The sequence below is a fragment of the Tenrec ecaudatus genome, chromosome 16, assembly GCF_050624435.1.
Source record: "Tenrec ecaudatus isolate mTenEca1 chromosome 16, mTenEca1.hap1, whole genome shotgun sequence".
NCBI lineage: Eukaryota > Metazoa > Chordata > Mammalia > Afrosoricida > Tenrecidae > Tenrec > Tenrec ecaudatus.
Window position 1 is genome coordinate 4,561,458 of NC_134545.1, and position 26,043 is coordinate 4,587,500.

Sequence of the window (26,043 nt, forward strand, 5' to 3'; positions counted from 1 at the left end):
AGAGAGAACGGGTCCAAACCCCAGACACGTGTTGTGTGTGTACCCCGTCTTTGCACACTGGGGCTGCTGCAGACAGCGGGGTGGGGGGGGGCGCTGGGGCACCCATCACAAGTCTCCCGGCCGCACCCCGTGAGCAGGACCTGGTTTGGACAGAGCCTCTTGTTGGCAAGCATGGGGGCTCGGGGAGGGTCCCTGGATTCCACGGGGCTTGGGAGCTTGTGACAGAGGCCCTTTAAGGGACAGAGAGGACAGAGATGCACAGGCTCGAGTGATCTCAGCCACCAGCTAGGGAACCCTGGGGCCACCAGGCTCTGGAGGAGGCCAGGCATGAGTAGGTAGGCGCCCGATCCTGTAGGATAAATGGCTGGTTTAAGCCACCTGGGTTGTGGTGTCCTGTCCCAGTGGCCACAGCTGGTGGTGCCCAGTCAACCTGCCCGAGAAACTAGGACTGAGTGGGCAGGCAGGCAGCCGAGGACCCTGTCTGTGCCACTGTTCCCTCATTGGGACGCCAGGCCCACAGAAGACCCGGTCATAGCCCTGCTGAGGTGGCTGAGATCCACAAGGGAGCAGGAGGACTCTGGAGTCCACCTGGGACCTCTAAGACCCCACTCGCCCCTCGGCTGGCCTGCAGGGGTGGTCTGGCTGGAACTGGGCTCCAGAAGCGGGGAAGAGCCTCAGCCAGTGTGGACACTGCAGTGAGTGGGCATTGTGGAGGGGAGCAGGCCCTGTCACCCCATGTGGCTGGTGGGGGCTAGCTGGCTGGCTCTGTAAAGGGGTCTCTGAAACTTCCCTCGGACGCCTGCCTGTGGGTTCACTGTACTCAGTGAACGCCTGCAGTGTATCCTGTGCCAGACTCTGCCCCAGGGAACATCCTTTTTTTGGGGTGGGGGGAGTACGTGTGTGCCCAGGACACTGGGAGGAGTTCTGGAAGCTGTCTAGGCCTGTGGCTATGGGGCATGTGCTGCCTGTGTGTGGTGGCCTGGCGGTCCCTTGGCCTCTGTGTGGATGTATTTCTGTGCCAGTTTCTGCCTTGACAGTTACTGAGCCCACCTGTGTGCTTACAGGACTGGTTCTGTGCCATGTGCCAAGATTCTGCTGCGAGGTGCTTGGCTCAGCCTGTTAGGGCAGAACAGGGTCTGTTAGGACGGGGTCTGTTACGGTCTGTAGGACAGGGTCTGTAGGACGGGGGTCTGTACGATGGGGGTCTTTAGGACAGGGGTCTGTAGGACAGGGTCTGTAGGACGGGGGTCTGTAGGACAGGGGTCTGTTAGGACAGGGTTCTGTTAGGACAGGGTCTGTAGGACAGGGGTCTGTTAGGACAGGGTCTGTAGGACAGGGGTCTGTTAGGACAGGGTCTGTAGGATAGGGGTCTGTTAGGACAGAGGTCTATAGGACGGGGCTCTGTTAGGACAGGGTCTGTTAGGACAGGGTCTGTAGGATAGGGGTCTGTTAGGACAGGGTCTATTAGGATGGGGGTCTGTAGGACAGGGGTCTGTAGGACGGGGGTCTGTTAGGAACGGGGGTCTGTAGGACAGGGGTCTGTTAGGACGGGGGTCTATAGGATGGGGATCTGTTAGGACAGGGTCTGTAGGACGGGGGTCTGTTAGGACAGGGTCTGTAGGACGGGTCTGTAGGACAGGGTCTGTTAGGACGGGTCTGTAAGGACAGGGGTCTGTTAGGACAGGGGTCTGTTAGGACAGGGTCTGTAGGACAGGGTCTATTAGGACAGGGGTCTGTAGGACAGGGTCTGTAGGACGGGGGTCTGTTAGGACAGGGTCTGTAGGACGGGTCTGTAGGACAGGGTCTGTTAGGACGGGTCTGTTAGGACAGGGGTCTGTTAGGACAGGGGTCTGTTAGGACAGGGTCTGTAGGACAGGGTCTGTAGGATAGGGGTCTGTTAGGACAGAGGTCTATAGGACGGGGCTCTGTTAGGACAGGGTCTGTAGGACAGGGTCTGTAGGACAGGGGTCTGTTAGGACAGGGTCTATTAGGATGGGGGTCTGTAGGACAGGGGTCTGTTAGGAATGGGGGTTTGTAGGACAGGGGTCTGTTAGGACAGAGGTCTATAGGACGGGGCTCTGTTAGGACAGGGTCTGTTAGGACAGGGTCTGTTAGGACAGGGTCTGTAGGACGGGGGTCTGTTAGGACAGGGTCTGTAGGACAGGGGTCTGTAGGACAGGGTCTGTTAGGACGGGTCTGTAAGGACAGGGGTCTGTTAGGACAGGGTTCTGTAGGACAGGGTCTGTTAGGACGGGTCTGTAAGGACAGGGGTCTGTTAGGACAGGGTCTATTAGGATGGGGGTCTGTAGGACAGGGGTCTGTAGGACGGGGGTCTGTTAGGAACGGGGGTCTGTAGGACAGGGGTCTGTAGGACAGGGGTCTGTTAGGACGGGGGTCTATAGGATGGGGGTCTGTTAGGACAGGGTCTGTAGGACGGGGGTCTGTAGGACAGAGTCTGTTAGGATGGGTCTGTAAGGACAGGGGTCTGTTAGGACAGGGTCTGTAGGACGGGTCTGTTACGGCAGGGGTCTGTAGGACAGGGTCTGTAGGACGGGGGTCTGTAGGACAGGGTCTGTAGGACGGGTCTGTAGGACAGGGTCTGTAGGATGGGTCTGTAGGACAGGGTCTGTAGGATGGGTCTGTAGGACAGGGGTCTGTAGGACAGGGGTCTGTAGGACAGGGTCTGTAGGACGGGGGTCTGTAGGATGGGGATCTGTAGGACAGGGTCTGTAACAATGGGCTCTGCTCACACAGGGGTCTCTTTGCACAGGGGTGTATTAGGACCGGGGCCTTGTTAGTACCGGGCCTATATGGGGCACCTGGGGTTTGGGTTCTGATCGAAGGGGCCTGTAGGATGGGTGCTGGAAGCAGAAGGTGCTCACAGGTTGTCCCAGAGTTAGGATCTGGTTCCAACCATGCTTATAACCGACCGCTCCTTGTTTCTTGGATGACACACCCCTGTCTTCTCCTCGGGCATCGCGGTGTCATTTGGAGGATTGTATGTGACGTTCCCGGCCTCCAGGGACAGTCAGGGTGGCCGTGTGGAAGGCAGGAGTGTGAACATGGGGACATCAGTGATCACGAGACACTCCCTTTTGTCCAGCCCGGGTTGCCCCGAGCTCATCCTGGTGGCACTCCTGCAGTGGGGGGACTGTGCGGTAAACCCTGTGGACAGCAGAGACCCGTCACAAGCCACAGAGGATTGGTGGGACCCTGAGACAAGGCGTCCTGACGAGCACTAGCCCTTCCAAAGGACCCCCCACCCCCGTGTCTGAGACAGGAGCTGCAGTGGAGCACACAGGTGTGGTCCAAGACTCAACCTGCTCAGGCTCCAAGCTTCAAGCTTCGACTGCCCTTTTGGGAAGACTGGGCGTGCACACTCGTGTGTGCACGCTCGTATGTGCATGTGCACACGCTCCCTCACTGGAGCAGCCACCTGTTTCACGGGTCAGCACATGGAGGCCAGGCAGGGGATGAGCTCAGGGCGTACCCGTGGTGCAGCTGGCTCCTCCACAGAGTGCCCCCTTTTCTGGGCCACAGGGACCTGGCAGGGACACGTCCACACAGTGGGGTCTTCACTCCCACCCGCATCTCAGGCAGCAGGCGTTCATTCCTTCCCCAAGGTTGGGGTGTACCCCGGGTAAGTCGTGGCCCGAGGCTGTGGGTTCTGACCGGGGTGGCCATTGTGAAGGGAAAGGCCTACTTGGCAGGGGACTGACCCAGATCCGTGCCTCTAAGAACTCACTTCTCCCCCTCCTCCTGCATGCCTGAGAGACTGGAAAAGCCCCTCCGCCCCACCCCCCAGATAGAGGATGCCCCAGCAGCACCAGACACACCCCATCTGTGCAGGTGAGGGTGGGCAGAGGGTGCCTGAGACGGAGTGGAATGGAGGGTTTGGGGGCAGGGGTAGGTGTCTTGGTGCCAATGGCAGGCTCCCAGCTCTACCACAAGGCAACAGTGCCTGGAGAACTTGGAGTTTCAGGCACAGCTGGATCCAGCTGGCAGCCCCGCCCCCCCCCCCCACTGCTCAGCACAGTCTGCAGCCCCCCCCCCCCAGAGAGAACTTAGTTCTTCTGATCCCGCAGGAGGTCTCCTTGCCCAGTCACTGTGGCCAATACAGCTGAGACAGGTGTTGATTGGCTGCGGGCGGACAACCATCTGGAGGGATGTTCCCATGGGAACTTGGTCTGTGCTGTCCCAGGATTGGGTGCTGGGGCCCCAGGCCACACAGCTGTGCTGGGTGGGGGGAGAGTCAGCAAGGGGCCATGCCCTCCTAGCATCCTGGGGCAGCTTCCCCTCCCCCCCAAGCTCTTGGCCCTGTATGAACGTGTCTGCCTGCCCATCTGCGGCAGGCCGTCTCCACCCTCCCCACCTTTCAGGTGGCTTCAGCAGCCCTGGGGCTTGTTTGGGTGCGGAGTGACCATCAGAAGTTGTATTGGTCTGGTGGTGTGGGCCCCTTGGCGAGATTTCTCCAGCCAATTGCCCCTTTCATGCCCTAAGCCCCATCTGTGTCCCATCCTCCTCATAGCCCCTGTCTGGCTGGAGCCTCCCGGAGGGTCTTGGTGGGGAGCACACCTTTTGTGGTAGGGCCTGCTGGCCGGGTAGGATCACCAGGAGGTCCTAGTGCCTGCTTCTAAAGTCCCCCTGGTGGGACTCGAACCCCCTGCCTTGTATGTAATGAGCAGCCCCGGGACTCTCCTCAGGGACATTCAGGCCTCTGTGCCCCGTCCTCCCAGCCAGAGGCCTCTCCTGGAGCTCTGTCCACCTCATCCGTCCCTTTATAGTCTGAGAATGAGCGTCTCCCCCACATTGGGCCCTTCAGCCCAGGTCCTGTCTGGGTGAGAGGATCTGAATGGATTCCGGGACTTCAGTGGGTTCTGTCTGTCCACCCGCCACCAGCACCGAACTGCCCCTGTCACTGGCTGCCCAGCCAGACCTTGGGTGCAGGGGGCCCTCCCGGTTGGGTTTGGGGAAGGAAAGCCTGTGAGGGGTCTTGTGGAGTGGGTGGGCTCCCCCTTCCCCCCTGGCCACTACTGTGGGCACAGCTATTTTTAGCGACAGCAATATTTATACTTGTTCACTGTGACGGGCGTCCCCAGAGGACTGCCCTGGACTTCAGGGATGGCCCCCCGCTCTTTCCCAGACCCCGTAAATTCCTTGGAAGGCCGGCCCAAGGGCGGGGGAGGTGTTTCCGGACCAGCACAGCTGCAGACCCGCTTGCCAGATGTTGGAGGTGCAGGGAGCCCGTGGGAATCGGGCCGACAGGAGCTGTGGGGTCCCAGAGCCTGGCCCTGCCTCTTGTAGTAGAGGTAGCCTGAGTTGGAGGCAGCTGGCCTGCAGAAGTGGCTGGCTCCAGTCTTGGCCTTATTTATGTTTCTTCCAGCACTGGGCAGTCCGGGGTCCCCTGGAGGACACCCTGGAAACCGTAGTTTGGCCTTTACAGTCTCTACGGAGCACCTTGGGCCCAGCTGAGAGCCCTTGGCCACCAGTCAGGGAAGGCTGCTGGGAGGTGGTGTGTTTGTCCTCATCCAGGCCGGAGGTGGATACAGAGCCCCTCACTTTCTAGTACCCCAGGGTCCTGGTGCAGGAAGCCCTGGCTGGGTGCCAAGCAGACCCTTCTACCCAGGTCTGTCCTCCAGCCTCCAGTGCTCAGCCCCAGGGCAGAGGGGTTAAGTGCCTGGGGCCCCGCCGCTGGTGCCAAGGCCTCCCCCACTGCTGCCCTAGAAATCAAGCCCCCCCCCCTCTCTGCAGAGAAAATTGCTGTTTGGAAGGCCAGATGGAGGAGCTGAGTCTAATGGAAACCACGTCCCTCCCAGGGAGCCCAGGACTTAATGAGGAAGAGCCAGGGAAAATCAGGCGCAGTGCTTGTGAAATGTGGGGATGGGGGGGGGGTGCGTGTCAGGCTCTCCAGTGAGCTCGCCTGGCAGGCAGGGGATTTGTCACGCCTGCGGTCTATCTTGCTCCCTCCTCTTCAGAAGAAACAGGAAAGAAAAGGAGGTGCTGAGGAAGCTCGTCAGGCCTCGCGGCTATGGGAGGAGGGCCGGGCTGGCCACAGCTCAGCAAGCACACACACTCGCACACACATATCTCCCGCTCCTCCCACCACACCACTGTGGGAGTAGGGCCGGGTTGGCCACAGCCCAGCAAGCACCCACACACACGTGCACGCACACCCCTGCCCCCACATACACACACAAGCAAACACACATGCACACTTACCACACACACTGGGGGGAGGGCCGGGTTGGGCACGGCCCAACAAGTGCGCATGCACGCGCACCACACACTCACACACACCAGTTAAATTGGACACGGGCCAGGACTGCTTGTGGTGGGGAGGGACCGAGGATGGGACGCCAGCAGCAGCTGGCCTGTCCACCGTGTGGTCTTGGGCAGCAGGAACCTCCACGCTCCCACCTGTCGGTGAGCCAGACTGGCAAAGCGACGCCTTCCCCTGTGTCTCCAGGACACTGCTGAGAGCAAGGGGTGCGCAGAGCAGAATCCTGGGGGTCGGTGGTGGAGGTTCTTTGTTCCTTGTGCCTGGGGGCGGGGGCTCCTTTGGAGGCTGGAGAGGGAAGGGAGGCAGGGTGTCTGTTCCGGCCCACGAGGTTGGCACTGGGCATTGGGGAGGGGGTCCCCTCCTTGCCCCTTGCCACTGGGTGTGAGCCCTGAGGGTGAGGATGCCCCAGGCCCCCGCATCACCACTACCCTGTGGGCATCGTGGCGCCAGGAAGTGTACTCCCAGGAATTGTGGGTGCAGGCAAGCACCGTGGGGCCTGAGCCCAGGTGGAATGCGGTCCAGCCAGGGTTTTTTTCCGGCTGGGGGTGGCCTCCGAACACCCCATCCACTTCCCCAGTTGCACCATCTATGAGGTCTGTCTCCCATCCTGCTGTACAACCGCCCCGGCCTCTCCCTCGGTGCTCTGCCTGGAGTCCTCCCTGTGCAATGGCCAGCTGTGGTCATCCCCTCGGTCACCAGCGACACCACATCATGGCCGAGGTAAAGGCCACATCTCACGCACGGTTCAGGGCCACTCATGTGTATAGCCGTGATGCCCTGCAAACCCCACCCACCTCGAGTTCCAGGGCCTCCTCCCACCCCAGGAGATCCTTGTACTGGCCCGTCACCCCGTCTCTGGATGTGCCTGTTGGGGTCCCTTGTGCACCCCTCAGGCTCTTTGTACTCGCACCATGGTTTCAGGGCGCTGCTGTGGGCGTGCCACGCTGTGCTACCTTGCATCTGTGGATGGACGTGTGGGTGGTGCCCAGGGTTGGTGAGTCGGGCCTTTCCAAGCCAAGGCCCCCGCTCCGTACTACTTGCTGAGGCCAAGTAGATGGCCAGGGCTTTAGGGCTGATTGTGGGCTTGGCGTGAGCAGCTCAGTCGAGAGGGCAGGTCCCTGGGCACTGGCCAGGACTCCGGGGTCAGGTTCACAGCTTCCATCACCTGGGCCTTCCATAGAGCCCAGGCTGCGGGGAGGAGGCCAGTAGCCAACCCAGGTGGCTTCCAAGTGTGGGGCCAGGCCTGAGAAGCAGCGGTGGAGGCCCAGCACAGCTCAGCCCCCTGAGCGGGAGGAAGGAGGTAAACCAGACCCTGGGACCACAGTGGCCGGGATGGCACGGGAGGTAGCTGACCAGGAGGGGCTGGACCCTAGTAGGAGGGCAGCCCTGCCCACCCCACGGGTGACCACGGGCCTCTGCCTTGAGAGGAGCCGCAGGAAGTCCGTGTCCTTGTGGGATCGCCCTTGTTCCTGGGGAGGGAAGCCACCGGTAGCAGAGCCGGGCTCTGGCCCCTGCCTGCCTGGGGCGATGGATGGAGGGAGCTGCCACCTTGCCTAGAGGCTCTGAATCCCCAGGTGAGGAGGGGGTGGGCCCAACCTTGCACTGATCTCAAATCCTGAAGGTCATGGAAATGGGAAGTTTGCCTTGTTCAGCTGCTGTCTGTCCCTCCGTCTTCCATCCAAGCATTTCAGTATACAATGTCCATGCAGGGCCTGCCCTTCATCTCCCCACCCACCCCCTTGCTCATTCACTTCCTCTGTTGACGATTCCTCCCTCTGCGCCTTGTCTGCACATGATGACCCATCCCCTGCAGTCACAGCCATCCACTCTGCCCATCCTGGCACCGTCCACTCTCAGTGTAACCTCCCATCCAGGCATCCAGCTGCCAGCCACCTACCCCTTTATCCCCACTCTCCCCGCTACTTCATCTACCATCCACCCGCCCACTTGTCATTCTTCTGCATAGACCTGTCTACCCACCCTCCCTCCCTTGCCCCATCCCTCTATCCATCGCTCCCTCCCTCCATCCACCATCCCTCCATCCCTCCCTCCATCTACCATCTGTCTATCCCTCCCTCACCATCCCTCCACCCACCATCCTTCCATCCCTCCCTTTACCCACCACCCCACCACCATCGTCCATTCCTCCCACCTCCCCCTCTCCTGCATCCATCGATTCCCTGTTGATTCTTGAGTGGACACTCGCCTGTGGTCAGGCCCACGTGTAGTAGGAGCTCATACCATCCATCTGCAGGCAGGCCGAGTGTGGGCTGGAACTCAGGTCTCACTCCTGTGGGCGACACCCTGGGCTGAGCTCTGCCCATGCTGACTCTAGTCCAGGTGGGCAGCCCCACTTCAGGGAGCCCCAAGACCTTCTAGCTGAGTGAGGGCCGCGGGGCGGGGCAGGCCTGTCCAGGGACCCCGTGACTGTTGGCTTCCCGAGTATCCGGGCCACCGTGGGCGGCACACAAAGGCCTGTGCAGCAGTCTCCCCACGGGATGAGCTAGAGTTTCACTGGAACACCAAGCGCCTGGGAGACTGGAAGCGGAGCCTGAGCCACGTCATCTGCTCAGCCTCAGGCTCCGGTGGCTCAGCCCTGTGCTCACTTTGCCTGAATCCCCATGGACTTCCCCGGCTCACCCCGCTCCCGCCGCCGCCTCCTTCGCTGCTCCTCCGAGCCCAGAGCCCTTTCCCTGCCAACCTGCGGCCTCGCTGCAGGGCTCTGCTCAGGTGATGTGAGGTGAGGGCCCCCCACCCCCAGGATCGCGTGGCCCCTTCCACACCTGCTCCCTGATGTCAGTTGTGTTGACTTCGGGAGATGGGGGACACTGGCGGGGGTGGGGGGCGCAGGGCCGGGCAGCTTGCTGCCCTGTTGCCCGTGGGGTCACTTTATTAGAATCCAACAAGAGGCCACATGCATGGGAATGCCAGTCCCGTCAGGGTGGGGTTGGGGGCCTGTTAGCTGGTGCTGTTGTTTCTTTGGGGGTGTGTGTGATCCAGTTGGTTCTGACTCAGGGCGACCCACCTCTCTACGGGAGCAGACAGCCTCGTCTTGTTTCCCCTGGTGCTGTCAGTGGGATTGAACAGCTGCCGTCCTGGCCAGTCCAGAGTCTAGCCTGTGACATGCCCGTAGGTGTGCCTCTTGTGCTGGGGGAAGGGGCCAGGCTGCAGGCTTCCTCTCGGGCCTGTCCCAAGGGGACATTGAGTCGTGGCGGGAAGTGTATCCACATGAGGGGGTCTTCATAAAGTGGGGAAATTCCGTGACCTTTCCATTCCATTTTCCCCACGACCTTTGCCCCCTTCTCTCAGTGCGTGGGAAAGTTGCATCATCAGACCGTGGCATTTCCCTGCAGACTGTGCATCCATGTGTAGGAGCCCAGGTGGTACTGTGGTGGGCTACACACTGGGGTCAGCAGTTTGATCCCCCGGGAGGAAGATGAGGCTGTCTGCTCCCGTCAGGAGGGTCCAGCCCTGCCCGACTCTGAGTGTGGGCAGGGACTCGCCGGCCTAAGTGTGTGGGTTGTATGGCTGTGAGCTAGCTCTGAACCTCCAGCCTCGTGGCTCACTTCAGGGCTTCTCGGGGATCCTGCGGCAGCAGTGACCCACGCAAGCATTTATTGGGGTGATTAGTGGCCCCGGAAACTCACGTTTGCCCAGGAGCTCGGGGTGTGACCCCCAAAACCAGGGCTTTGCAAGTGTAATCAGGTTAGGAGAAGATCATGCTGGGTAAAGTGCAGCCTTGCCTTCCTGAGAGACAAGAGTGCGGTGTGCACGCACGCACGCACACACACACACACACACACACGGGAGGCCGCTGAAGGCCAGAGGTGTACACACACACACACACACACACACACACGGGAGGCCGCTGAAGGCCAGAGGTGTACACACACACACACACACACACACACACGGGAGGCCGCTGAAGGCCAGAGGTACACACACACACACACACACACACACACACACACACACACACACACACAGGAGGCCGCTTGCAGACAGGGTGCAGGCTGTCCCCGGGAGGGAGGGGGCCCGCACCCACGCACCCACACACGGCTGTCTCTGGTGACCTGCTCTAGAATGGTGTTTCCTTGGAAGTGAGACAGGAGGCCACGGGGGTGTCGCAGCGGCGATGGGGGTGCGTATGCGCGCGCGCCCATGTATGCATGAAGTCTCCTGGGGCTTTGTTGGCACGCTGACCTTGGCCACCGCACCCCTACGTGGCTCCTCCGTGGGGCAACCCCTGCAGAAGTGGCTGTCCCCCTCCCTCATGTGATGAGCCCCAGTGCGGTGGCTTCTCCAGGGTTGGCAGGTGGAGGGAAGGGCTGGCCACCTGCTCCCACAAAGATAACCCAAGACACCCTGCGGTGGGGGGAAGGGCTGCCAGGGACTCCCCCGTCTTTGTGGGGCAGGGTCCTGCCCGTTCTTGTTCCCATGGCTCTGACTGCATGCCAGGCCCCCCCCCCCCCCCCGGCCTCAGGTCCAAGGTCAGGGCCCCTTAGTTCCCAGGAAGTGTCAGCTGGCAGGCAGGCAGCTCCCCCAAAGGCAGCCCCACTTCCGACCATAATTCCACCCTCCCTCTTACAGAGCCAGTCCAGGTCACTGGGGACGGGAAAACTGCCGTGCGTCTTGGCAGAGCCAGCCTGTGTGGGCAGGAGGCCCGCTCTGTGAAGTTTTCTGCTGGGTGGGCGTGTGGGTGCTGGTACCACGTCTCACTCGCCTGTTATTCATCCCCATGCTTCCTGAGTGACTTTGTGGCAAGTGCACCTCTGGGGACAGCAGAGGAAGCAGCCGGGGTCCCGGGCCTTGCAGGGTGGGCTTCCGACCGAGCAGCAGCCATAGGGCTGAACAGCTACTTGGGAGCTCGCGCACGGGTGGGGCCAGTGCTGCCGAAGCAGGCGTACTGTGTGTATGGTGTGTGTGTGCCTGTGTGAGTGTAGGCTGGCGTGGGAGGAAGCCCACCAGGAGTTCCCATGGCCCATCTACAGCTGGGGAGACTGAGGCTCAGAGCTTAAGGCCTCAGACAGCTTGCCACGGGCTGTGTCCCTCCCTGTCGCCCCACTCCCGCCAGCACGTCCTCGCTTGGTAATTTAGTTGCTTCCGCAGAATCTCTGGGCCACCTGGCTTCCCACAGAGCATGCTGGAATCCCCAGCCCTTCCCTCTCATCCTCCACAGCCATCAGGGGTCCAGCTCCCTGCCCCCTCCCCTCCTGCTCACGTGGAGAGCTCCCCCTGACAGCTGCCCTGGGAGTTCCCCCGCCCTGTCCCATTACTCCCCAAGGCCTTGAGGTGGGTGGGTGGGGCTGCCAGAGCGCACCCCCACTTCTCTCTCTAGTCACTGTGCTGCCTGCTGGTACCAAGGCCTGAACCCGCCATGCCACACTGCGACCTCAGCCCTAGCTGGGGGTCAGCACCACAGAGCCTGGTCCAAGCAGGAGCAGGGCCTCTCATTGCTGCCCACCTCCAGTCCTGAGTGGCCCAGAGCAGCCCCCTTCAGTCTGCAAACCTTTCTGGTGAAAAAAAATTAAAGCAAAGCATGTCCCCTACCCCCGCACACTGTTGGGCTCCCACTCGATCACAGGCCCCCTCGCAGGACCCGCCGCATGCCCAGCCCTGGCCTGCACCCGAGAGGGCACCCAGCGAGCTAGGGGTGGGGGGACATCTCACGCCTGCACATTTCCTTCAGCTGAGTCGCCGCTTGCCCTCCGGTGCCATGCCATGGGGGTCGGAGCTGGTCTTGTCTTTGTGGCTGAGCAGCTTTCTGCCACCCAGTGGCCCTGCTTGGTGTTCGTTCCATCGGGTGTTGATGGGCACTGAGGCCGTTGCCCCCACTGGGCTGTGGTAGCGGGGCTGCTGTGAGCCCTGGGTGTAGGTCTCCGTTTGTGAGTCTGCGCTCAAGTCTTTGGGTCCAGACCTGGGAGTGCACTGACCAGGTCTGGGCACGGGGGGTTGGGGGAGGGGGATGACACCTTCTTGGTGGGTGGCAGGAGGCTGTGCCCTGTGCTGGGGTGGATGTCCTGGCCATGCTTCACGGAGAGGAGGCAGTTGTGGGGAGGAGGGGTGCCACGCTTCAGGGCTCTGATGGCCCTCTAGGATAGAGCAGGGGAACTGCCGGCAAGTGGCTGGTGGGTTTGAACCGCTGATCTTTGTTATGAGCCAAGTAGTTCACCACCCAGACTCCCAACCAAATGGTGAAACCAGCTGACACTGGGCTGGCGAGGGTGAGGCTCCTGGGAGGGACATCTTGGCTCCTGTCTCTCCTGGTTGAGGCGAGCAGGCTTCAGGGACAACTGACTCCAGGACACCTTCCGTGTGGCCTTCATGCCCCATGGCTGCATTCCCAGCCAGCCTTCTGCCCCACGGGCCCCTGAGCTACATACTCCACCTGCAGAGCACATCTCGCCCCCCAGGATGGGCCACTGGCAGAGGGGGAAGGACCCGAGGAGGGTAGGGGTTGCCCAAAGCTTCCTGGGTCTCAGTTTCCCTATGTGCCATCTGTGACACCGACACTGGGCCTCTCTCTCCAGTTGTCCAGCAGGTCTGTGTTGGCCGCAGGTGCACGGGACTTTGGTCCATGTGCTTGTCAAAGTCTGCCTGCCGTGACCCTCCACCTCCTGCCTGCGTCTGCCCAGCTTTTACGTCAGCCACAGCCTCGCCTCCCGCACAGGCATTGCCCGGGTTCACCCCTGACCCACATCCATGCCCGGCCTGACCCTGGTTCACTGTGTGCTCCTCCCCCCAGCCTTGCCTCTCCAGTCAGGTCACGGTGCCCGGCTGTTTTGCCTGGGCCTTCCGTGGAACTGTGTCCTGCTGACTAGAAATTCCCTGAGGCCATGGAGTGAGCCTGGGGACCCAGTGGTGGCAGAGGCGAGTGGGTGTGGTCAGGGCTGGGTTTGTGGAACTTGGGGTCCCCTGAGTGAATCTGGGCACTGATTGGCGAGGGCCTGTGGCATGTGCTCACAGGGGATGCTGGGATTCGTGTCCCTGCTGGGTGAGGCCCTTGGCCATGGTGGGGGGGTCCTCACTGGTGTGCGTGGGAAGCCCCTGGGGAGTCCTGCTACCCATGGCTGACCTGTCTTCTCCTGCCATCTCCTTACAGGTGCCTGTGGCCGCAGCTGATGACGGCTGACTTTTAACCCGGTTGCAGCTTAGAGCCTCGGAAGCCCGTCATGTCGGGGTCGACGCAGCCCGTGGCGCAGACGTGGCGGACCGCTGAGGCCCGGTACCCACCCCACGGCATTCCCTACCCTGTGCAGCTCGCCCGGCCCCACACGGTAAGGGAAAAATAGCCATTCTCTGCTGAGGCCTCCTGGGAGGTAGCCCAGGGCAGCCCCACCACCTTGTTGCTCACTGGCCTTTCCTGGCAGGCGGGTCCCAGATCTGTAGCTGTCAGGGGAGGGAGGGGTGGAATCTTGGGGTGGGGGCTACTTGGTGAGAACAGGAGACCCCATGGGCAGGTCTCTTCTGGCTGGGGACTGTGACTCCAGGCACCTGGCAGCGCTGGGTTCTTTGGGCCCTGGGGTGGGGCCGAGGGAGGGTCCCAGCTGGGTGGGTGTCTGTCTCTCTCAGGAGTCACAGCGGGGTGGGGGGGCGGTGTGGGCAGACCTTTGCATAAGCATTTGCATATGAGCTCCACTGGCCCAGAGTGGGGAGTCCCTGAGGACGGCTGGATGTGTCCAGAGCCTCTCTGGCTAGGCCCCAGGTCCTGTGCCTGCCCTGGGGGGCCTTGGCGCACTGTCCCTGCCCCTGTGCCCGTGGTCAGAGCTGCGTGGCCTCCAGGCGTTTGGGTCGCTGGCTGACCCCAGCTTCCTCCCACTTTCCCTGCGGGGCCATCTGTGACGCAGGCTGTGGCTGGACAGCACCCAGGCTGAGGTCAGGGGGTGTGGCTGTGGGCCCTGGGCCAGCACAACTGGGGCCGGGAGTGGTGCTGCATAGGTCCGGGGGCCCCAGCCCCCCCCCTCCTTCCTGGTGGACAGTTGCTGATGCCATCTTGCTGAGGGTCCCTCCCCTGGCCCATCTTGCCTGCCGCCCCTCTCCCCTTCCCCTGCTGTTGTGTTTAAGAGGAGTGACTTGCTCCTGGCAGCCTATGAAGCGGGCTGAGTCCTGTGTGCACATGTGTGCATGGAAGTGTATGTGTACACATGTGTATCTGTGCATGTGGGGTCTGGCAGAGCCTGTGCTGGCGTGTGCCTCGGGGCCTGTGTCTGCGTGTGTTAGCGTGCACCTGGGGGCCTGCCTGTCTGACCCAGTGCAGAAGGACCCCCGCCCCCACGCGTCCTCCTTGGATGCCTTTGAAGCCTGAGTTTGGCTAGTGGCTCACCCCCCCGTTCCAGGTGGCCAGGGGCTCTCTCCTCTGCAGTGTAGGTGAACTGGGCTGTGGGCGCTGACCAGCCTCGTATCCCTGCAGGCCAGTCATCTAGTCTGGAGCGTGGGCATGATGGGCGGTGCTGTGGGTCTGTGTGAGCTGCACATGTGGGTTTGCCCTGTGGCGCCCTGCCCCGCCCCACCCCTCCAGCTCAGCTTGTGGGGTCAGCCCCTCCACACAGGCTGACCACCTTCTGTGGGTGGTCCTCTATGCTGGCATGGGCCGTGGTGGGCAAGGAAACCTGCTCTTGTTGCCAGTCTCTCTCCTGACGAAGATGACAAGCCCCCGGGTGCCCGTGCCTCAGTTTCCCCCATCAGGTGGGGCTGGCAGCTGTGGGTCATGTCGGATGGCGGGGCCCTGGCTGTCTTTGGGTGCTCGGGAGATTGGGTCCAGTGTGTCTGTGGGGCCTAGACCTTGGCCACCCACCGTCTTCCACGTGGCCTGCTCTGGTTAGGCCTGTGGCTTCTGTGTGGGAGCAGGAGGCCCGGCGAGTGAGTTGGGGCTCATACAGTGGGGCGCATTTGTCCATCCTGTCCCTCCAGGATGTCGGGCTGCTGGAGTACCAGCACCACCCCCGGGACTACGCCGCCCACCTGTCGCCCGGCTCCATCCTCCCGCCCCAGCGCAGGAGGCCCTCCCTGCTGTCGGAGTTCCAGCCCGGGGGCGAGAGGTGAGAGACTGGGGGACCACGGGTGGAGGGCCGACAGGCAGCACGGGGCCATGTGGCCCTCAGGTGGACCCTGGGGACCTCTGACAGCCTGTGAGTGTCACCCAGATGTAGGGTGTGGGGGCTGGTGGCTGGATGGAAGACGTGTAGTCAGAATTCCCCAGAGATCCAGAACCAGGAAATGGGCACGAGGAGGTACGTGTACACACACACACACACACACACACACACACACACACACACACACACACACACACGACTCCCAAATGTTTCTAGGCAAACAGAACAGAAAGGCAGTGGCACAGTATAAACACGTGCACTCATACACATCTCACGTCTACACACACGTTGCAGAAGTGTTGTCTGTAGACAAACAGAAGTTGTATGTTTGCATGTATGCACAAGCATGCCCTTTGATGTGCACACATGCAGACCTATGGCTGTTTGGTATGTTCCCGGGTGTGCATGTGTATAGAAAGGTAACACATACTAACAGATGTAGATGCCTGTGTGTATGCGTGTGGATGTGCATGGGTGTGTGTGTGTTACATTTACCCATACATGTGAATCAGAAACCCTGGTGGTGTGCTTGCGCATTGGGTTGCTAACTGCAAGGCCAGCAGTTTGAAGCCAGCAGTGCCTCTGTGGGATTAGGAGGGGCTTTCTACTCCTGTACAGAGGTGTGGTCTGCCTCTGTGAGTCAGTTAGTTGGCATCGATTTGGTGGCAGCGTGAATGGTACGCGTGTGTGTGTGTCTAGACAGATAGCGGGGGTGGACAGGACAAGGCCCTCAGAGCAGAGCCTTGGCGGCCCTCCACTGAGGTTGAGGGACGGTGATCCTGGCAGAGGGAACAGCAGGTGCGGAGACCCTGAGGTGTGGAGTGTGCCCAGGAACCACCGGGGATCTTGTTAAAAGGCGGCTCTGACTATGGGTCTCCCTAACAAGCCCCATATGGGGGGGGCCCTGCTGGCCCATGGCCTGTGCTGAGTTGGGGAGTCCCTGAAGTGGGGAAACCCTTCGGGGGGGTTGTATCCAGATGCACACCCTGGTGAGGCCATTCCCATAAACGTGATGGGCAGGCGCCAGCTTGCAGGGTGGCACAGCCCACAGTGAGTAGTCCGTGCACAGGGGGTGTCCGGCAGGGCCTGGGGTGCAGCACTTCTTCCTGCCTGCCTTGATGCCCTGGACACTCCCCACCCCCACCCCCTGCAGGTCCCAGGAGCTGCACCTGCGCCCTGATGCCCACTCGTACCTGCCTGAGCTGGGCAAGCCGGAGCTGGAGTTTATCGAGAGCAAGCGCCCACGCCTTGAACTGCCCCCCGAGACCCTTGCCCGGCCCTCGGCTCTGCTGGCCGCTGCCCAGCCCGGAGGCCCCGAGGACCCCGTCAAGGTAAGGCTGCCGGACAGGCCAGCGGAGGGTCCCGAGGGGGGCTGGAGCTGGTGTGTGTGTGTGTGTGTGTGTGTGTACACGCATGTGACGCCTCCTTCCTTCTGGACAGATTCTCTGGCTGCCTTCAGTGTGACTGGTCACCGCTGGGCTTGGGGTCAGGAGCTCTGGGCTGTGCCCTGAGGGGGTCCCTGCCATCAGAGGGCCCTTCACTGGGAGGTTTCTGGTTGTCCCCACTCTCCACTTACCCCGTCCTGGCCGGGGGCTTCCTGGGCCAGCGAGGGTGGGGTCCCGGGGCCGGGGGAAGGTACAGAGTGTGGTGGGGAGCATGCTGACCGCAGTGCTGATGGGGTACCAGGCACCAACTCCACCAGCACCCGTGGGGGAGGGGTGTGGTCCCCGCTTTACCGCGGGCAGTGCCCAGGTCACTTGGACAGAAAGGCACCATCTGTCAGGTAGCTGGGAGGTGTGGGCAGAAGCCTGGACCTGGGCAGCTCTTCCATAGCCCCCAGCCTCCTCACCCACTCTGGCCCCTGATGCCCTGTGAGCCTCGGCCGGGCCCAGTATGGATGGACGCCTTTGGTGGTGCTCTGGGCTGACCCCTCCATCCCACCAACAGCCCACCTCCTGGTTCTCAGGGCTCACCGGCCCTCTCCTCTGTGGGGCACTGTCACCTTTTGTCGCTGTCTGACCGCAGGCCTCCGTCTGTCCATCCGTCCCCCATTGCGGCACTTGGCCAGCACTTGGTACCCCAGGGGTGACGGGCTGGCACCTCCCTGTGTTGTTCGTGTCCACCATGTGTGCTCCGACCCCCGTGGGCCTGGTCACTGCAGATGAGTGGCTTAGCAAGCACAGGTCAGCCCAGGCTTACCTCAGTCCCACCCTCTGCCCCCGTCGGGGTCTGTGGATGCGCGGGGAGAGGTCTTCGTGTCGGAGGCAGGGGCTGTGTGGCTGGGGGAGAGACAGGTGCCAGCCGGGCCTCGCGGCAGGGTCTGATGGGGTGGGGCCCCGTGGAACTGGGGGTGAAGAAGTAGGTACAGGCCAGCCTATGCTTAGCTGGCCCACAGGGGAACCTGATGTGGCCTCAGGGATGACTGGCGAGGGAAGCCAGGGCCCCGTGCCCGGCCTCCTGCCACTGATGCCGTCCACCGTACAGGTCCAGCAGGGGAAGACCGACAACCCTCTGAGAGTCTTGGGTACGCTCTGCACCTGCTTGGGATGGGAGCCCCAGATGGGAACTTGGGGCCCTGGAAGGGAACTCATTCCTTCTCTTCTGCCCTGGCTGCTCAGGACACGGGGTGGGGGGGTGTCCCCTGGGGCTCCCTGCAGCCTGGTGGTGAGCCTTGCCTGCTACTGAGAGTTGAGATTGATTCCCGGGCCCTCCCTCCCTGTGCACCAGCGACTCCATCCCTTCCTGCTGGGGTACCCCCGAGTTGGTCTGGGCCTCGAGTTTCCTCCCTGGAAAATGGGAGGCTTGTTAGCAAGCTACAGCCACAAGCAGAATTCAGCTCCCCGGCCTGTAGCTGTAAGTAAGGTTTTATCCTAACATGGTCTGTGGCCCATCTTGTGCTACGTGGGCACAGACAAGGTTTGCCAACCAGTGGCCTCTGAGAAAGAGCATTCCCCCTGTGGGGCTGCGGGGGCACCCGGCCGGTGGTGGGGTGTGGGAGGCCGTAGGCTGGGGTGACCTGAGCAGTGAGGTGTACCAGAGAGCGAGCAGGACTTCCTGCAACCCCCAGGGCATTCTGGGAGCCTCAGACAGACTGAGACCAACAGAGCCCTCATCCCTGACCGGGTCCTTGGGTGAAGGGGAGGTTAGCCTGCAGGTCAGGGCAGAGATCCTGGGAACCAGAGAGCTGGCGCAGAACAGGGTGGCCTCCCCTTGCGGTGAGAGGGGGGCATTGGGCAAGCCGGGGGCCGCAGTTGTCCCGGGCATAATGCAGCCTGTGTCCCATGGGTGGCAGCTGCCGTGGGGGCAGGGAGGAGGCAGCTTGGTGCTGCTCCCAGGGCCGCCTCCGCCCATCTGCCGGCTTGGCCCTGGCATCGGGCAGGCGGGGGCTTGGGTTTCACGCATGCTGCTGGGTGTATCCCAGCCTCTTTTCCCGAGGGCTCCCCCTTCGCTGCACAGACCTCGCCGCCGTCTGGGGGACAGAGTGCTTCCTGTCTCTCTGCACCGGTGGGACAGCCGAGGCACAGAGCCCAGACTGCCAAGCTCCACAGTCGGTGTCTGGGGGTGCAGAGCGTGCCTTTGACCTCTGCCCACTCAACCCACATCCACCCCATCACCACCACGCCCTGCTCAGGCCAAGCGCTGGTCCCCATGTCCAAACACGGGTCAGGCCCGGGGGTGCCCTTCAGGGGAGGAAGGATCCAAGAACAACTCGGGAAAGCAGAAACACCTCCCCCTTCCCAGCCCAGATCCAGCCCTGGTGGCACGGTGGGTAAAGCCCAGTGGCTTCAGGTGCACCTGTAGGGTCAGCAGTTTGAACTCACCACAGCTGACCTGGGGGAGAAGGGTGAGTGGGGTGCAGTCTTGGGGACCTGAGGGGCCTGCCTGTCCTGTCCTAGAGGGTTGCTGTGACCTGGACCGGAAAGTAGTGGGTGCTTTGTGGGATCTGCCACCTGGGTGAGCCCCGGTGAACTTGTGTATGTCTGTGGATGCATGGGTACTTTCTGTGGAACGGAGCGCTCTGGGTACGTTGTAGTTGGTGTGCACTACGGAGGCACCTTGCACGAACAAGGCATGAAGGTAGACCTACCTCCTGCCAGGTCCCCAGGCCTTGGACCTGCAGAGCTGCTGGGTGGGCGCTGGCCCCTATGCCTCTGGGCCGGTCAGGCACCAAGTAGCTGCCTAGCAGGGCTCCCTGTGCAGCTCAGAGCCCCAACTCTGCCCTGTTGGGAGCAGGCACTGTGAGGGGCTGACACAGTGGTGGAATCTTAGGGAGCGGCGTCTGGTGGGAAGGACACATGTTGGGTAAGAGGTGTGTGTGTTGGGGAAAGACTCTCGAGGGATGGGGACCTGTGAGTGGAACCCTGACATACACATATGGAGAGCCTGCCCCAGAGAGTGGCTGGAGAGCTGGGCCGGGCGCCGGGCAGGAGGACCAGCATCGGCAAAGATGGGGGCTAGAGAAAGGTCTTTTTTGATCCCCCGGGAGCTAGGACTGCAAACCAGGGCTGGGAAACAGCAGTCAGCTCCGTGGTGTCTGTGGTTGGGGTGCCCCCTGCACTGGCCCCACACCTGCCTGCTTCTCTGCCACAGGAGCGCAGCCTGACGGGCAAACTGGAGCCGGTGTCCCCGCCCAGCCCCCCGCACGCCGACCCTGAGCTGGAGCTGGTCCCTCCCCGGCTCTCCAAGGAGGAGCTGATCCAAAACATGGACCGAGTGGACCGAGAGATCACCATGGTGGAACAGCAGATCTCCAAGCTGAAGAAGAAGCAGGTATGCGCATGACCGGTGTGGGAGTTAGGTTTGTTATCCAGGAAGGTGGTCTCTGAGGACCTGCAGGCCCTCCTTAGCTGTTCTCTCCCTGCAGAGCCCCGCCCTGGACTTTCAAACACCCCTCAGCTCGACTCTGCCCCAGCAGGGTCCTCCAGGTTAAGGTCCAACCGGCTGCTTGTTTTTGTAAATGAATTTGTATTAGAGCATAGTCACGCTTCCTCACGCATGTGTTAGCCATGGGTGGTTCCCCAGAGCAGCCCAGGGATGGGCAAGGGGGCTCGTGCCGGGCTTTCCATGGGCAGCGTGGGGTGATTGGTCCCCTGTCTGTTGTTTGGCTGGGAGTGGAACTAGGGGATCGGTTCCCTTTTAGGTTTGAAGGGTGACTGAAGGCCAAAATCTTGGGGCTCCGGCAGTTTCTGTCAGAGTGGTAATGAGCCTTGTCTTAGATTTTGAGTCTTGTTCCACGTTTCTCTCCCCAGGACTTCCTAATGTGACCCCGTTCAGGGGGGTCGGGAGGGCAATCAGGCACCACCTAGTTCTTCAGATCTCGGGCACGTGGGTGCCTGAGACCATCGTGCCCTTGGGTCTCTGACTGTCTTCACCCATCTTTGCTCCAGGCGGGGAGAGACTGTGTTTGCACTGAGGTAGCCACTCCAGAACCTTAAGACCCCAAAGCAGGATATAGAACCCCGTCTTGGTGTGAGGCCACAGTTTGCCCACAGCCTTTTGCTGACTGCTCCCCTGGAGAATTTTTGGGGGGGCACATCTGTTTTGTGGGACCACTTCACGCTCTTTACGGCAGAGCTGCCTGCCGCTGACCATGAGGTCAGCTGTTTGAACCCCTGGTCACTCCAGGGGAGAGAGGTGCCCATAAAGACTCAAGTCCTGGAAACCCAGAGCGGCAGTGAGCTTGCTTTGCTGTGTGGCGGCATTGTGTCTGTCCGTCCAGTGGAAGGACATTTGGCCCGTTGACTGTCTGCAGAGCCCTGGCCAACACTGCACCAGGTGTGACTATTCTGGGGGCTCATCCTGGCTGAGCGTGACTGTTGACCAGAGACTTTCCGGGGGCGCACACAGCATTGGAGGGTGGCCGGGCTTAGGATTCCGTGAGCTCAGCGTGACCTTGGGCTCAGCCTGGGGGGTCAGGGTTTTGGAGAATCTCAGTGGTCAGGGTCTCAGGGAGTCTCCTAGGCCCACACAGTGGGGCGTCTTTGTGTTCTTAAAGGAAGTGAACTTTCTGTTCCGTGCTCTCCTCGACCATCTCTGAGTCCATCTCTTGGGGCTCTCCCTGGCCCTGGAGGCCAGTGGTCATCAGGCACCATCTAGCCCAGGAGTGGTCGGCCTTTCTCATGCTACGACCCTTTCATACAGTTCCTCATGTGGTGATGACCCCCAACCATAAAATGATTTTCTTTGCTACTTCATCACTGTCATTTTGCTAGTGTTACGAATCGGGGGACCCCTGTGAAAGGGTCGTTCAACCCCCAAAGGGGTCACGGCCACAGGTGGGAACAGCTGCCCTAGTGCCTCAGGGAAGAGGAGGCTGTGCGTTGCCTGCTGTGGAAGGTGGTGTTCCTCTCCCAGCTTCCCCAGCTTAGATTTTGAGTCTTGTTCCGCGTTTGGAGAACGCCTAGCATTCCAGAGGCCACATACCTGGCCAGTGGCGGCTTGATGCAGGATCCAAGGTGGCACAAGCAGTAGTTTGTTGCCGGGTGGCTAAACCAAACCTTGGCGGTTGGAACCTCACCCGCCCACTGTGGTGCAGAAGAAAGGCCTGGCGGTGGACTTTGGCGAGGACGAAAGACGGCGTCCAGAGGGCCCGTGTGCATGGCCTGCTCCCTCCCGCGGGCGCCTCAGTCAGCACTGGCGTGGTGGCGGGAGGTGGTGTGTGGGGGACCAGCCCCCACAATGGAATGGATCCAGGGGCGGTTGTGTAATTGAGGGGTGAAGTTAGAGACATCAGACAAGATAGAGCATGCAATTGCTCACTACCCGGACGGCCGTGAACCCAGCAGCCAGGTCCACACAGAGAGAGCGAGTATGTTTCCATTCACGGCTTACACATACTCCAGGGACGTGCAAGCCCCCTGATGACATCGTAACAGGAAGGGGTTGTACCACAGGCACACCTGCAGCAGGAGGGGGAGGAGCTAGTGGGGTACCCTCCATTGGAAGGGGAGGTGCCAGGCGTACGTGTGACAAGATGGGCGGACTCAGAAATGGCAGCCTAGCTAGCCTTGGTCTCCCTGAATTGGCTTGGCCTTGTCTCTGGGCTCTTCCTTCAGGGGAAAAAATCCACTCTCCTTATCAGAAAGGAGTGGGTCCCGCGTAGGGTGGGACAGACTACAGGGTCTGATTGATCTAGATGGCTGATAACCCTCAGGGAGAGAACTTTTAAGCAGTTGACCTGCAAGGGCCAATAGCCATTGACCATGTGTTATCAAAGCGGCATCTTAGTTTTGGCGTATGTGGTGGGGGGGACCACCTGGTAAGTGACCTATCTATCCCACAGTGGTGGTGGTTCAGCTCTTTGCACAGTTGAGTGTGTGCCATGTGCCTGAGGACGGGCCCTCGCAGAGGTTGGAGGAGACTGCCCCCCCCCCTTTCCAGCCACATGCTTCCACCTTTTCTCTGGTGTCATTGGCTGGTGGGCAGTTTGGCCACGGATCCTTGGTGGCACAGTGGTTAAGTGCTTGGGTGTCAACCCAGGGGTGAGGATGCCCCGTGGACAGCTCTCTGTCCCGAAGGGACGCCTTGAGCCAGACTCTGCCTTATGGCCACTAGGCCAGGTGCTGACCAACACCCACCACCAGGAGTCTCTGCAGGACAGTGACAGCTCAGCACTACCAGCCAGGCTGGCTTGCCTTAGGCCTGGGCGCCAGTCAGCATGTCTCTGCCAGTCCTCACCTCTCTGGTCTCCCATTTCCCTTTGGGGAGTAAAGCAGCCAGTGTCTCTATTGTGTCTGGAGGGTGAGTGGCCGGTATGCAGCCCACTGGGCAGGAGGAGGAGCTGGGACGGGCCGCTGCCCTCCTCCTCCCACTCTGCAGGGCAGGGACTTACTTGAACAGGACCGTTTGCCGGACGAGGAAAGCGAGGCTCAGAATTCCCGGTGGTTCCCTGTGGGTGAAGTGGGGGCTCTCCTGGCCAGTGTGGTCCCTAGTCTCTTAGCTGATGTCCTGACAGTGGAGGTGGTCACGATGATGGCAATGACAAAGGTGGTCTTTCAGCAGTTCCCGCTCAGCTATGCCCGGGGGACCCCACCGAGCCCTCTCGCTGGGTGGCTTCGTGGGCCTGCCTCAGAGGAGAAATCGGAGGCGAAGGCTGCTTGTGCAGAAGCCATGTCTTTCAGGAAAAACTTATTGCAGGGCGAGTCCCAAGAGAGTAGGGGTTCATTATTTCTCATGTGTTCCGCTACGGCACTCCACCCCCACTCCTCCGGCTCCCTGACCTCCTGGGCTTCTGCAGTCCGTCCGCAGCACTGGCCACACAGCTAGCAGGAAGGTGGCCTGTGTCTTGGCAGTGGGGAGGGACTGGCTAAGCCCCAAATCCAGACGTCCGTCTGGAGGGCTCTGCTCACCCCAAGTCTGCAGAAGCTGGTGAGGTTCTCAGCCTAGGGCACCCTGCTACGCTCAGCTCCCCCCAGTTCAGTGCCCAGAGGCGCCCCGCTCCACCAACCAACCTCCTGCCCTGAAGCACTCGGCGTGACTTGCTCTGTGGACAGAGAAGTCCACTGCTCCGCCTCACGCTCTGACTCCCGGTCCTGCTGCTGCTGCTCCTCTGGTCTCCGTCCTCCAGGGTCACAGTGGACCAAGGAGGCTCACTGCGCGGGGCCCCAGGACCCCGAGTACACACTCTGCTCCTGGCTCTTGCTGGAAGTGAGAGCCCCTTCCGTTTCTCAGGTGGCTCCCTGCGTACCTGCAGGCTGGCAGCCGTCCACAGGGGAGTCACGCAGTCCACCCCATCCCCTCCCACCCTCTTAGGCAGACCCACAGGGAGAACGGAGGCTGGAAGAACCGTGGTCAGTAATAGCACTGCGTTGCAGCCAGTGCATCGGCACAGAAGCGGGATGTGAACTTTTGCGGTGGGGGGGGGACCCCAGTTCAGCCGTGGGTTGAGCCCTTCCTCGCTCAAGCAGGGGGCTTCTCCAGGCTCGGAGTGCCCGGGCTCGGGTGACTCAGAGGAAATGGTTAGTAGCCTGACTTCCTGTGCGTGGCCAGCAGGCCAGGCTGAGAGGGGAGCCTGCCTGCCCGCCCCCTTCCGCCCGTGCCCCCCCCCCCCCAGGCCACGCTCACCGCCCTGCTCTCCCCACTCTCGCAGCAACAGCTGGAGGAGGAGGCCGCCAAGCCGCCCGAGCCGGAGCAGCCCGTGTCACCGCCACCCATCGAGTCCAAGCACCGCAGCCTGGTGCAGATCATCTACGACGAGAACCGGGTGAGCCCCTGCATCCCACCACCCACCCCAGCCCCAGAGGACTGCAGCTGTCACCTTGGGGTGGAGCCTGGGGCCCCTGTTTTATGTGCAAAACCAAAATGGGCCCCGTGGATGGGGGAAGGGAGGGGTGACTGCTGGACACAGGCTTGCTCAGCATAGGTGCGTGGGAGTGGGGGACGCTCAGCTCTGACCTAGGGGGCACATCAGGTCCTAGGAGACCACCAGGAATAGCTGGTCAGCCAGGGGTGCCACTCACGTAGGAGCCGAAGACACTTACTGACATCTGTCCCCTGCCAGATGCGCCTTTCCATAGCCGTCCTGCAAGGGCAGGGGGACCCGTGGTTCCATCTCCTGTACGCGGAAACTTCGAGACTGGGTCCCCGGGTGGTAACAGTACCTGCCCCAAATCATAGCGGGGCTGATGTCTGGGCCCCCGGGCCTGGTTCTCCAGAACCAGCCTCTGCTGACACTCTGAGCGGCCCTGGGGTGTATGAAGGTGGTTTAGAGTTGGGAAGGGTCGCAACCTACCCCCAGTGCCTGCTGGGCTGGTGAGCTTCTGTCCGGCCTCAGTGAGCCGGGGTCTGTGGGTATCAGGTCATCTCCCTTTTTCACGAATGAAGTGACCAAATGAAGGGTGATTGGTAGGGGACTTTCTCTTCTTGTGTCCCTCCTGTCTGGGGAGCCGCCCCAACTCCCGCCATTTCAGTGTCAATTTATTTAAATTGAGAAGTGCTTCCATGCCCCTGGGCCTGGGTGGCTGCTGTGGCTGGAGCCCCAGACAGGGAGCAGCCACTTCAGGCGGATGGGCTACTCCTCCACCTCTGGAAGCAGCAGTAGCATGCAGGAGGCGCCCGAGCAGCCGGGTCTTGGTTGCTGTGATCAGTCTTTCAGGGAGAGCCAGCGAGGCTCCCTGGTGCTGGTCCCACCCCAAGGAGCAGAGGGAACCGTGTCTCAGATGAGGAGAGATGGGACTGCCAAGATGCTAAGTGTAGAAGACTCAGGGACTGGGCATCCTCAGTCAGCCCCCAGCCCCCTTCACTTGGTGAGCAGAGGCTCTGGCCAGCACAGCGGTTCTCAACCTGGGGGTTCAACGACCCTTTCACAGGGGTCGCCCGATTTAAAACCGTAGCAAATGACAGTGATGAAGTAGCAACGAAAATAATGTTTTGGTTGGGGGGGGGTCACCACCACATGAGGGACTGTGTGACAGGGTGGCAGTGTGGGGAAGGCTGAGAACCGTTGTTCTAGAAGAACTGTGCTTAATCACAGCACTGCACTGCAGCCAGCAAGTCCTCGCTCCCTGACCGGGAACGGTTCCCTCGCCGCCGTGTGGCCAGCGGCAGGCCAGGTGTGCGTTGAGCCGTGTCGGAGAGCAGTGAGTGCACCTTAGCTGCCACAGTTGCCATGTTGCTCTCCGCTGGCCACCTCTCCATTCTGTCCCGGCTCATGCTGTCCTCAGCAGATCC

The 26,043-nt window shown here is 61.4% G+C and overlaps 1 protein-coding gene across 21 annotated transcripts in view; it reads left to right on the forward strand.

Annotated features, from left to right (window-relative positions):
- The window catches only part of NCOR2 (nuclear receptor corepressor 2), a 130,583-nt gene that overhangs the window by 37,214 nt on the left and 67,326 nt on the right, over positions 1 to 26,043 (forward strand). For all 21 annotated transcript variants that reach the window (XM_075533620.1, XM_075533623.1, XM_075533619.1 and 18 more), the window contains 5 exons: positions 13,383 to 13,557; positions 15,191 to 15,318; positions 16,529 to 16,706; positions 19,966 to 20,145; positions 24,464 to 24,577. In XM_075533620.1, coding sequence (XP_075389735.1) covers positions 13,453 to 13,557; positions 15,191 to 15,318; positions 16,529 to 16,706; positions 19,966 to 20,145; positions 24,464 to 24,577 — 705 coding nt within the window. In that variant the 5' untranslated portion in view covers positions 13,383 to 13,452. The remainder of the gene's footprint in view (positions 1 to 13,382; positions 13,558 to 15,190; positions 15,319 to 16,528; positions 16,707 to 19,965; positions 20,146 to 24,463; positions 24,578 to 26,043) is intronic.